We start from the raw sequence: 12,268 nt of genomic DNA, 5'->3' as shown, positions 1-12,268 counted from the left end.
ACTTCATCACACAGAGAAAATGGAGTTTTCCCTGTGTAAAGCCATTCTGTAAGTAAAGAATTGGGCAGCTGTCCTTTTCCCAAGGGACCTCCTATGAAAAGACAAGCATGATGCACACAGCACATCAAGAGTCAGAATGAGGTTTAGCTGTGAAGAATCTTGGGGGATTTTTTTTTTCTTTTTGTGAGGTACACAACTTTCTTGAATATTAATGCAAAATCATCAGAAACCATCCCTGCTCAACACAGTGGAAACTGCTATAATTTGAAGGGAGGGACTTTTAATCAGAGATATTCCACTGAGGAATGATAAAATTAATATTCATTTAAGCATGTTGGAACATTTTCCTAATGAATACTGATAAACTTGCATTTAGCAATTTTTCATATAAGCACAAAACAACAATTCTAGGGAGGAATAAATTGATGACACTATGTTAAAAAAAAAAAAAAAAAACAAACCAAACCAAACCACCACGAAAAAAAGTGGGAGGGAAAGGGAAGCATGTGAAATGAGCTTAAATTAGGTTCTCCAGCTGTTTTAATTTAGATCTATATATAACCCATGTATACATGCATTGAAATCAGACAAAACAGTAATTATAAATCTCTTCATGCTCAAATACAAAGTTATACAAGGAAAGGCAGGTGAGAATCTCTGTCCCCAAGTTCAACACACAGTATTTGATTCAGACTGGCTGCATAACTAATTTTGATGGCATGCTGATTTTGCAAAAACAGCTGATGTTATGTGTCTCTCACTATCAATGAGAGCAAGTACCAATGCCATATATTTTTTATCACTCCTTGTGCTGGCAAAGCACAGTGATGACACATTGGGCCAAGCCTGAGTGCCATTCACTATGACACTTTCTCCCCTTTCTGCTTAAGAGTCCAGTAAAACAGTACTCTCCATATTCTAAATTTGCTCCTCTCTTGTAGCTCCTGGGAACAGGAGTTATCAGTGGAAGACATTAGTTTCACATCAGTAAGAGGAAGTCAAAGGTGCCCTACAACATGGGTGGTTTAGATCATGTACTTCCCTTGTGTGGGTGCTTACGTTGGCTGAAGGAGTGGATGCCGAATGGGGAGCAGAATATCAGTACAAACTCATTCTAGCTGAGACACGACGCAAAGCAAAGGGGTTGTACGTGGACTATAGGGAGGGTAAGCTCCAGCAACTCTGCCATGCACTCCTGCAATCAGGAGCACTAAGGCGAAGGGTGAGGAGACCTCTGAGTGGTGGAAAGGTAGTGGGTAGCTTGATCACAGTATTATCATCGCTGTAGCAAAAACCAGTCACAAGGAGAGAGGAGGAGAAGATAGCGGTAACGGATGGTAGGAGTAGAAGCTGGTCCTAACAAGATGCAGAAGATTCACAGTTTTCTCAGATGAGGTTGATCTACACAGATATGTAGAATGAGTGATCTAGTGCACGAATGACAAATTATGGTTGATACACTTGAGTTTCTGATATACTGATTTACCAGTATATGTCAACATCTTATTCCACTGGAAAGCCAAGGTGTACACTACTCTTCATAACAGGCCCAGTGTGGAGGGTCTATCTGACCTAATGTAGATGTTTATAGTGTCAGCATTTATAATTAAACAGATCACCCCAGGCACCCTTGTCAGCATAGGTAATGATGGGTACAGGACAGTCAATCTCCTTCTAATGCAGGTGCTGGTATTTGGTCAGATAAATCATGCCTTTACCTCCACCAGCTACATTGATGAGACCTGTGACAGCACAGGGACCACATGACAGCTTCTCAAATGGAGATGTCTGTGCAATGGACACCTAAAGTTAGGTAAGAGGAATCCCAGCCCTCCTGGTTTTTATGTGCATCCCAAGACAACTCACCCTTTCGCCATCCAGAAGCAGGTGCACTCTGAAGTTCATTGATTCATTAAGAATGATCTCTTCGTTTCTGTACAAAATCTGAAATATTCTGCTGTAAACGTTGTTTTCATGAACGCAGGCTGAGCAAAGGCTGGAATCACCTGCACAAAACACAGACAGACTCCTGGTGTGATTTCTGCAGGGAGATTATTTTTTCTCCTACGTTTTCACTTCAGGATTATCTAGGCCAGCTGTATTAGTACTTATAATTAGACACTTGCATTCTCAATAATTAATAGTAATTGAGTAGATTGTTATTGTGGGTTGCAGGTTCCCAAACATGGTATTTAAAGAAAATAAATGTTAAAGTATAGGCAGGCTGGATTTCAAAATAAGAATAGCTGACCCTGTGACAGCACTTACCCTATTAACTTTATTACTAATGAAAGCTAAAGCATCAAATGTCTTCCAGGGAGGTTTGCTACCCAGCACCATGAGGACTGTGGGTGTTCACCTGTGAAATTTCATCTTTTATCTGCAATGGGCATCTTTCAGAAGAGGGAGTTTTCTTGTCATCTCTGGTGGTCCCAGAAGTTACTACCTGGGAGGGGGGACAATAGCCGATAGCAGATCTCGAATACAGAGCCTGGAAGTGCAGAGGCATCTTAAGTTAAAATTCAGAAAAAGGTAGCCACTTTTTCAAAATGCCAAAAGTCTTGTGTAATCCTTCAGACCCTTGACCCATGTGACAGCTGCCAATTTGTCGCATACAATTGGGATTAATCTGAGGAACTCAAGAACCAAAACCCTAATCTTCTCCACATTGAATTCAGACAGTCAATAGCTTCATCTGTGTGCTGATGTATCACATCATCACAAACGAACTTCGCATAAACTCAGGTGGGATTTGTCCTTCCTAACTTTTAGGTGCCTCCAGTGTATGTACTTTGTTTTCATTACAATGGAGCGTATGGAATTTAAGACATCATTCACCTGACAAAAAAAAAAAAAAAAAAAGTGAATTCTTTAGATTGAGCAAAATTTTTGCTTCAAGTCCACTGCTTATTGAGTAATTCTTCTTTCACTAACAGGAAAACAGTGTGACTTCCTTAGCTGTACAAACCCACATTGGAGGAAACAACATTTACCACTATTAATTCCTTCCAAAGGAGCCTGTGATGACTGTATAACTATTTAATGAACAACTGTGTGCCAGAGTTAGGTACTTTCAAGGTGTGTCTTGGCTGTTAATCAAAATCCCCTGCTTATTATACTTCCATATCCCCTGAGCAACAACTTCTTGCAAAATTTACTCAGAGTTAGTTTTGTCCCTTTCCAACATTCAGTGTTGTAGGAATCTGAGCTTTTGAAATATAGTCCTTTAGCAAATGGTATTTTGGAACTCTGACAAGGTGTGCTTAAAAAAGGTGTACCAGCATCAGTCCTTCAAAGAGCAACAGATCTGTGATCATCATCAGGAAGCCAGCAGGCACATGCTTTTTACAAAGAATAGTTTTTCAGGAGGTACTTCTGGGAATCTGGGTCTTTGCAGAATTGTTTTGAGTCCATGAGCTGTGGTAAGATAAAAACCAGGTCAGAAAGTCTTAGGGACTACTGGTTTGTCGAGAATTTCAAATCAGAACAGGTCTATTTCGCTGTGCTAAAGCTACCACTTTGCTTTTCAGTGCAAGAATCATACATAATTTGCAATCAGAAGTCAGCGAGTCAAGACTGACAGAGGACTAAAGATTTCCCAAGGTAAAGTTTGGTTAAGGGCAAAAAAAAATAAAAGAAGAGAAAGGACTTTTTTTTTTTTAAAAAAATAGTACTAAAGGTCCCGGTAGACAAGTGAATGGAGTTTTGTCATTATAATGATTAGTTTTTGTGGCGCCGGTCTGCTGGAACTGGAACAGTGCAGACAAAGAAAAAAGTGCAAGAAAAAAAAAAATCATATGGGGCAGGGGGAAGAGCTGATTAAATACCAATAAGACCAAGAACATTCGAGCTAATTAATTAGCAGGACCATAGTCCTGTCATCCAGACTGCATTCAAATCATTTTCCTATTACTGACTTTTACCAAGTGCACCCAAGAACAGCCCAAGTGTTTCACCCTGCTATTGTCTTCCCATCACATATCCTGCACAAGAGTTATGCATAAGTCCAGGCAGCCTAGATAAATGCACATTTATTTGCTTGTGCTACACCAGTTAGGCTAGAATGTTTCAGCCTGATTAGCTCTTCAAAAGCATGCAGTCATATTTATTTTAATTTAAACCTCATCATGTTAGAGACACTGCAAAAATCATATTAGAGGTATAATGCATTCTTATTCCTAGCTGGCAGACAAAGGAAGGTTTATGTTATTTGATTTGGATATTGATATACTCGTACTCTTCTAGGATGGAAAGTTTAATGTCATTTTCTTTTCAAACACACTCCTGCGCAGACCACTCCTAGTATGTAATTGCTTTAGGAGCTAGATTTGCAAGGTGGCATAAAGAGTCATTTCTCTTGTTGGAAAGGTTGAAGTCAAAGACATGCTACAATGCTTAGGGGTGTCTCAAATCGGTGCGAGTGAATATGATACTACAGGGCCAAAAATTGCTCAGTTTTAAGCAGAGAGATCTACCTTTGCAGAGATCTGGAAAAGAACTACAGCAGATGAATGCCTGATCATGTCCTAAACACAACCCATTCCTGCCTATTTCAATGGCTACAGCCTGCTTCTTTCTATCTTAAAGTATGACATAAGACTGTGAGGAGTTTTCTCAGAGGGGTGCTTGGCATCATGAAGATGTCTTAGTAATGCTGACAGCAATGCAAGCATCCTGCCTCTCAAAGCAAAGGGGAACAATAATATCTCCATAGATATTGCCCTTCAGGCAGTAGCACTCACTGATGTATTCTGTGCTTTAAGGTACAGACGGGGATCAGGCTGTATGACTGTACTCAAGCTTCTTTCACTAACAAGAAGTGGTACCTGCAACAAACATACTCTTCCTTAGTCTACTCCATGAAAACATCATAATCCCAGTAGCTTTTACAAACCTCCCCTTGTTCCTGGGATACCTTCTAGCACTCATGTCTCTCTAAACCTGCAGACTTGTCGGCTAACAGACAGTGGCTGTATGGTTGGCTTTTGCCACGGCTGACATTGTTCAGAGAGGGTTGCTGGCAGGAGACATAGCAGATGTACCCCTGTGTTCACACAAGCACCTCTGTCCTTTGGCACAAAACACAGGATGGTGTGAGAGGGAAGCTTGAAACTACATATATGGATATATATATAACATAAACTATTCCCAAATCTCTTTCTGGCATAACCTCGGTTACACAAACAGCTCTGAGCTATGCCTGCATTGCTCGGCAGTCACATGCAGTCCAAGGAAGACAGACATAGTGTATGGAAACTGCTGGGAGCTCTCACTCCCTGGTGACAGCTGGAGCTAAGACTGTATTGACCTGCATTTAGCTCTTTATTCAACAGTTTCAAAGGTTTGAGCTGTGGTGAACTCAACAAGGAAAGTCTGATTCTGTGGTAATGAGCTTTTGCTCAGTAAATTTCCTTATTAGGAGATTTATTTGTGACAACTGCAGTGTCCCTGAAGCTAGAAGGAATCCTATTTTCCTGTCTCCTTTTCCTAAGTGGCTATTCCATTTACTGCTTATCTTCTTTGGGTTGAATAAATCTTCAAATTATCTGGAAAGTGAAAGAGCTCTCAGGGCTGTAAGAACCATTGCGAGCATGAACAGGACAGTTGTGTTCCACAACCATTCATTTAAGAGAATGAGAAAAGCCTGTTGATGCATCTTTCTCTTTCTATTCTTTCCACAAGAAACATACTGCCATCCCACCACCACCCCAGCAATCACTTTACAGACTATTGAGTAATGTATTTTAAAAAAAGGAAGGGAAAAAAGGCTCTTTGCAGTTGTGCACACTTTCATACACATAGCATGGGCTACCTGTACAGACTAGTCAGTATATCATATCCTGCTTTCCCACTGTCTCCATATCCAATTTACCAAGCTTCCCCAGATACACTCTAGTCTACCTAATCTTCGCATCTGGAAGCTTCTATAGATGGGGATTTCTAAATATTATTGAAGCACATCATACAGAAATTATTCATCCCTTTAAAGAATCAGAGATAGGCTTTGCTATTTAGATCCTGGAGGACCCTGAAAACATCTGTCCAGATAATCTTACCAGGAAGGAACTGATGGATAGGTGACCTGTAAACAAATTTGTTACTTATCTTCAGCCCAATTTGGTGAGAATAGAAACTATATTGTTCTGATGACCACTGCCAGTAGGGTGGTAGTGGTGGGGTGTCTGTGGCAGATGTGCAAAAGCCCCTGAAGAATAGTATGGAATGGGAGTGGAATGGAATGGAACGGAGTGGAATGGAAGAGAAAGAAGAGAGGAGAGGAGAGGAGAGGAGAGGAGAGGAGAGGAGAGGAGAGGAGAGGAGAGGAGAGGAGAGGAGAGGAGAGGAGAGGAGAGGAGAGGAGAGGAGAGGAGAGGAGTTTTGCGTAATGCCTCAGAGTGTATATTGAGAGTTGGGATAGGAAAGTAGAAAGAAGTAATGGATAAGAAAATCTGGTTTAACATTTTCAAGAAAAAGCACTGGAACCTGAAGGACACCACCAGAAACCATAGTCCCCTACAGAGACATGTGAGATCTGGTCAAACTCACTTAACTATAGCTTTGCTGTTAGTAGTAGGTATAATTCAATAAAGTTGATAATGAAATCAACTTTAGTTGACTAATGTGATACTCTATTTGTGTTTTGAAAGGGTGTGATATGACAGAATAGCTTGCCCTTCTACTTGAAGGACCCACTGGTACATCAACTGAAAGTGTTGCCTGGCCACACTGGCAGCATCCTTCAGCTGGTGCAAAGCTGTGACAGGGATATAAGTTTGCCTGATTTTCGAATGTTCTCATTTGTGTTATTTCCCCTAGCACACCCTCACACCACTTCTGTTCATGTGAGAAGAGGAAGACATTTCTAGGGAAAAGTAATCATAAAATCATAGAATGCTTTGGGATGGAAGGGATTTTTAAAGGTCATCTAGTCCATCTCCCTGCAATTGGCAGGGACATCTTCAACCAGATCAGGTTGCTCAGAGCCCCGTCCAGCCTGGCCTTGAATGTTTCCAAGGATGGGGCATCTACCACCTCTCTGGGCAACCCGTTCCAGTGTTTCACCACCCTCGTCGTAAAAAATGTCCTCATTATATCTAGTCTGAATCTACCCTCTTTTAGTTAAAACCATTACCCCTTGTTCTATCCCTACAGGGCTTGCTAAAACAACCCCAGTACTTTCAGCCTTTCCTCATAGCAGAGGTGACGATGATGAATCAAAGATGTTGATAATATTCTGCAGGTCAGAACTGTTCCCCTGACCTTTCTAAGATCCTACCACACACCAGATAGATTATCACTCCTTCTGCCAAACTCCACTGGCCAATTATCCCAATTGTTCTCTCCAGATATCCCACTTGCTTTATTTTTCAACTCCGAGCTTTTATAGCATCCTTCCTCTGCTTTCACCATGCCTAAATTATCTCCCTTCTTCCCTTTAAATCTCCTTTATTTGAACCATCCTTTACTCACTTTTTTAAAACCTCTATAAAAATAATTTGACAAGTTTCATAGTTGTTCTATGTCAATAACACTTCCACAGAGCAAACAAACAATGCACTCACCTTGGCAGAATCAACTGACAATGACATGCGCATATCTCAACCTCCGATTTCTGTCAAGGAGAAACTTTGAAATGGCAATGTCTTGGTGTAGCTAAGACTTGATGATGAATGATTTCCCCAGAGCCACCTAAGTCATATGAACCCTTGCTCTCTGCAAAGCAATCCGATTGGCCAGTTTTTATGCCCTCTGCAATCTGTTGGGCATCTAAGTGATTAGCATGCTCCAATCTCAACAGCTAGATTCTTTCCATAATTACATTTTCAATTGTGCTTGCTCCTGAAGTCTATAACTGCCAAAGAAAACTGGAATATATGTTAACCAACAAACCTTTTCATGGATGGTAGGCAACCCAGCCTGAGACCCAGATTTGCCCAAGAATATTGGTATAATATGACCTTTGAGAAATGCTGGAGTTTTGTTCATGTTCATTTTTTCATGTCTTTAAAACATGTAAATGCCTAATCAGACAGCCTCTAACGCAGAACTCTTGCATGAGGTAATGTTCCTACGATGGGAGGGTATCTTTATGAGTGAAAGGCAGTACGTTTCAGAGAGTTTCTGAAGAAAAAACAACAGTTAGAAAGGAAGAGGTTCTCACTTGTAGTACTACAGAGACCGTGCACAGAGAGTGTGATCATCATTACACCACTTCGCATTACTTTTTAACTCTGTTTCTAACAGGTACCAGAAGCATGAAGTAAGCCTTGGAATTAGGTCTTTGATTTATTTTAAAATTTACTACCTTGGTGTCCCTCAGGGGTCCATACTGGGGCCAGTGCTGTTTAATATCTTCATCAATGACACAGACAGCAGGATCGAGTGCACCCTCAGCAAGTTTGAAGATGACACCAAGCTGAGCGGTGCAGTTGACACGCCTGAGGGACAGGATGCCATCCAGAGGGACCTGGACAAGCTTGAGAAGTGGGCCTGCGTGAACCTCATGAGGACCTCAACAAGATCATCTTGAGTGCCATTACATGGCACATGCGGGACAACCAGGGGATCAGGCTCAGCCAGCAAGGGAGGTCCTGCTTCACTAACCTGGTCTCCTTCTATGACAAGGTGACCCGCTTAGTGGATGAGGGGAAGGCTGTGGATGTTGTCTACTTGGACTTTAGTAAGGCCTTTGACACTGTCTCCCACAGCATTCTCCTGGATAAACTGGCTGCTCACAGCTTGGATGGGTGCACTCTGTGCTGGGTTAAAAAATGGCTGGACGGCTGGGCCCAGAGAGTGGTGGTAAATGGAGTCCAATCCAGTTGGCGGCCAGTCACGAGTGGTGTTCCCCAGGGCTCAGTGTTGGGGCCAGTTCTGTTCAATATCTTCATTGATGATCTGGATGAGGGGATTGAGTGCACCCTCAGTAAGTTTGCAGATGACACCAAGCTGGGTGGAAGTGTCGATCTGCTGGAGGGTAGGAAGGCCCTACAGAGGGACCTGGAAAGGTTGGATCATTGGGCTGGGGCCAACTGTATGAGGTTCAACAAGTCTAAGTGCCAGGTCCTGCACTTGGGTTCACAACAACCCCATGCAACGCTACAGACTTGGGGAGGAGTGGCTGGAGAGCTGCCTGGCGGAAAAGGACCTGGGGGTGTTGGTTGACAGCCACCTGAACATGAGCCAGCAGTGTGCTCAGGTGGCCAAGAGGGCCAATGGCATCCTGGCTTGTATCAGGAATAGTGTGGCCAGCAGGACCAGGGAGGTGATAGTGCCCCTGTACTCGGCACTGGTGAGGCTGCACCTTGAATACTGTGTTCAGTTTTGGGCTCCTCACTACAAGAAGGACATCAAAGTACTAGAGCGTGTCCAAAGAAAGGCAATAAAGCTGGTGAAGGGTCCAGAGAACAAGTCTTATGAGGAGCGGCTGAGGGAACTGGGGTTGTTTAGTTTGGAGAAGAGCAGGATGAGGGGAGACCTTATTGCTCTCTACAACTACCTGAAAGGAGGATGTAGAGAAGTGGGGGTCGGTCTCCTCTCCCTAGTAACAAGGGATAGGACGAGAGCAAACAGCCTCAAGCTGCGCCAGGGGAGGTTTAGGTTGGATATTAGGAAAAACTTCTTCACCGAGAGGGTGGTCAAGCATTGGAAGAGGCTACCCAGGGAAGTGTTTGAGTCTCCATCCCTGGAGGTATTTAAAAGATGGGTAGACGTGGTGCTTGAGGACACGGTTTAGTGGTGGACTTGGCAGTGCTAGGTTGACAGTTGGACTTGATGATCTTAAGGGTCTTTTCCAACTTTAACGATTCTATGATTCTAAGTGCAAGGTTCTGCACCTGGGTCGGGGCAATCCCCGGTATCAATACAGGCCGGGGGATGAAGGGATTGAGAGCAGCCCTGAGGTGAAAGACTTGAGGGTACTGATAGATGAAAAGCTGGACATGAGCCGACAATGTGCTCTCACAGCCCAGAACCCCAGCCGTATCCTGGACTGCATCAAAAGAAGCATGACCAGCAGGTCGAGGGAGGGGATTCTCCCCCTCTACTCCACTATTGTGAGATCCCACCTGGAGTGCTGTGTCCAGTCTGGAGTCCTCAGCACAGGAAAGACATGGACCTGTTGGAGTGGGTCCAGAGGACAGCCACAAAATGATCAGAGGGATGGAACACCTGTGCTATGAGGAAAGCCTGAAAGAGCTGGGGTTGTTCAGCCTGGAGAAGAGAAGGCTGCAGAAAGACCTTATTGCAGCCTTTCAATACTTAAAGGGGGCCTACAATAAGGATGGGGATAGTATTTTTAGCAAGGCCTGCTGCGACAGGACAAGGGGTAATGGTTTTAAACTAAAGGAGGGTAGATTTAGACTGAACACAAGGCAAAAATTTTTCACGATGAGGGTGGTGAAACACTGGAACGGGTTGCCCAGAGAGGTGGTAGATGCCCCATCCTTGGAAACATTCAAGGCTAGGCTGGATGAGGCTCTGAGCAACCTCATCTAGTTGAAGATGTCCCTGCCAATTGCAGGGAGATGGACTAGATGACCTTTAAAGGTCCCTTCCGTCCCAAAGCATTCTATGATTCTATGATTCTACCTTGCTACGAATAACTTTAAATAATGTTAGATTTCCCTATACAACAAGAAGCATGAGACCTATATGAAACAGGAAAAAATGTATTCTCCAGAGGAAACACATTAAAGCCTCCTTCATAGCAAATTTTTTCCTACACAACTTTTCTGTTAAACTTGTAGGACTTGACTACAGCTTTGCTGAGAATTACAGGGGAAAACATCGTAGTTATACCCCTCCATTACCTCTGCTTTTAGTATACTTCAACTTCTAGATTTGACAAAGAAAGAACAGAGATGGGATTTACCCTGACTCTCTCTTCTATTCAGTAGCCCAGAGAAGTAAGATTAATTACTACTTTTTCAAAATAAGGAAGAAGGAAATATGACGACTCGGTGCTGACACTCTGCTGCTGGAGAGATTACATCGCTTCCTATCCCCCACTCAAGGCAGAGGACAAAGCAAGTAATATATTTTATTCTAAATATAAAATTACAACTCCAGGGAATATTGCCTTTTAGAAAGATGACTTCAGGTTTACATCCTGCTTTCTCCAGAATTATCTCTCTACAGTTTATTGAGCATTGTGTGAGAGGTCTAAAATGCACAGGGAGTGATTATACAGTCAGGAAAAAATCCATATGGAAAACAGATCTAACTTAATATCTAGCCTCTTTGATGCCTTTATGACTATAGCACTAGAAACAAGATAATTACTCAATTGCTGGCAACTTCTTGAATCTCTCTTGTTGTCTGAGAAAAGCAGTATTATTATGCTGCTGTTCAGATAAATGGAAAAGCAGGGTTCCACTAAGTTTTGCTTTAATGAAAGAGATGTTCTTCAATAATGTGAGGAAATCAAGACGCTGCAGTTGTAAACAGAGCTTTACTGTAAATATTTCTTTATGAATAACAGCACACACTTAAACATTTGTACTTCAGATTAATTCAGAGCCACAAGAAGCATATCATAGTGTCTATACTTGGATTCCCACACAAGAAAATCTCAGAGACATATGATACCTTTAAACGCAGATGGGTTCATTCTCCCAGGTCACTCGTGCACAGACGGATGAAGGGCATTGCAATGCACTCACTTGAGAAAAAGCTGTGAGCATTTTGAAACCTTCCTACCCACAAACCTTATGTTACTACCCACACAGACATGTTGTGTCAGTGGTTCATGTGATCTTTCCTAATCTGCTTCAGTGGAAAGTCAACTGTTGGTAAATCACAGCAGAAGGCAGTTTAAACTCAGCTAGATGTCTTTGCCCTGAAGCAAATTGGAAGCAATCACATAGTCTATTAACATAGGTGAACAGGGAGGGTGATAATAAATGGGTATAGATAGTATTGCCTTTAAAATCTCAGTCTGGACTAGCTGTAGCCCACCTACCTGTAATCTGAGTGATCTCTACAGCACACATCGACCTGGTTGGTACTGTCATACATGTAACTCAAATCTATCTAGTGGATGACTACCTCCCTCACCCATCCAGACACACAATTCAGGCTGTCCTGTCTCTTGATCTTCGGCATCTGAAATTTCCACTAGCCTCACAAGGAGAGATGGTTCTTGTTTGGAGTCCCTACAAAATAGGTATGGATTTTCTAAGTTTCTTTGTCATCTAGTTTCTTTTACTATTGCCAAGTCTTGAACACTTGCAGGCCATACCAATTTTGCTGGTTTTTAGAGAAAATT

At 42.5% G+C, this 12,268-nt stretch overlaps 1 protein-coding gene across 1 annotated transcript in view; it reads right to left on the bottom strand.

Annotated features, from left to right (window-relative positions):
* FAM135B (family with sequence similarity 135 member B) overlaps positions 1–12,268 on the bottom strand; it is a gene marked incomplete at both ends in the record, with an annotated part of 152,691 nt that overhangs the window by 77,396 nt on the left and 63,027 nt on the right. The window contains one exon of the mRNA XM_082326563.1: positions 1,867–2,006. Coding sequence (XP_082182689.1) covers positions 1,867–2,006 — 140 coding nt within the window. The remainder of the gene's footprint in view (positions 1–1,866; positions 2,007–12,268) is intronic.

Source organism: Platalea leucorodia (genome assembly GCF_965183815.1).
Source record: "Platalea leucorodia genome assembly, chromosome: 1".
Classification (NCBI taxonomy): Eukaryota; Metazoa; Chordata; class Aves; order Pelecaniformes; family Threskiornithidae; genus Platalea; species Platalea leucorodia.
The sequence above is the reverse complement of the archived record's forward strand: the minus strand, read 5'-3'. Positions and strand labels throughout refer to the sequence as shown.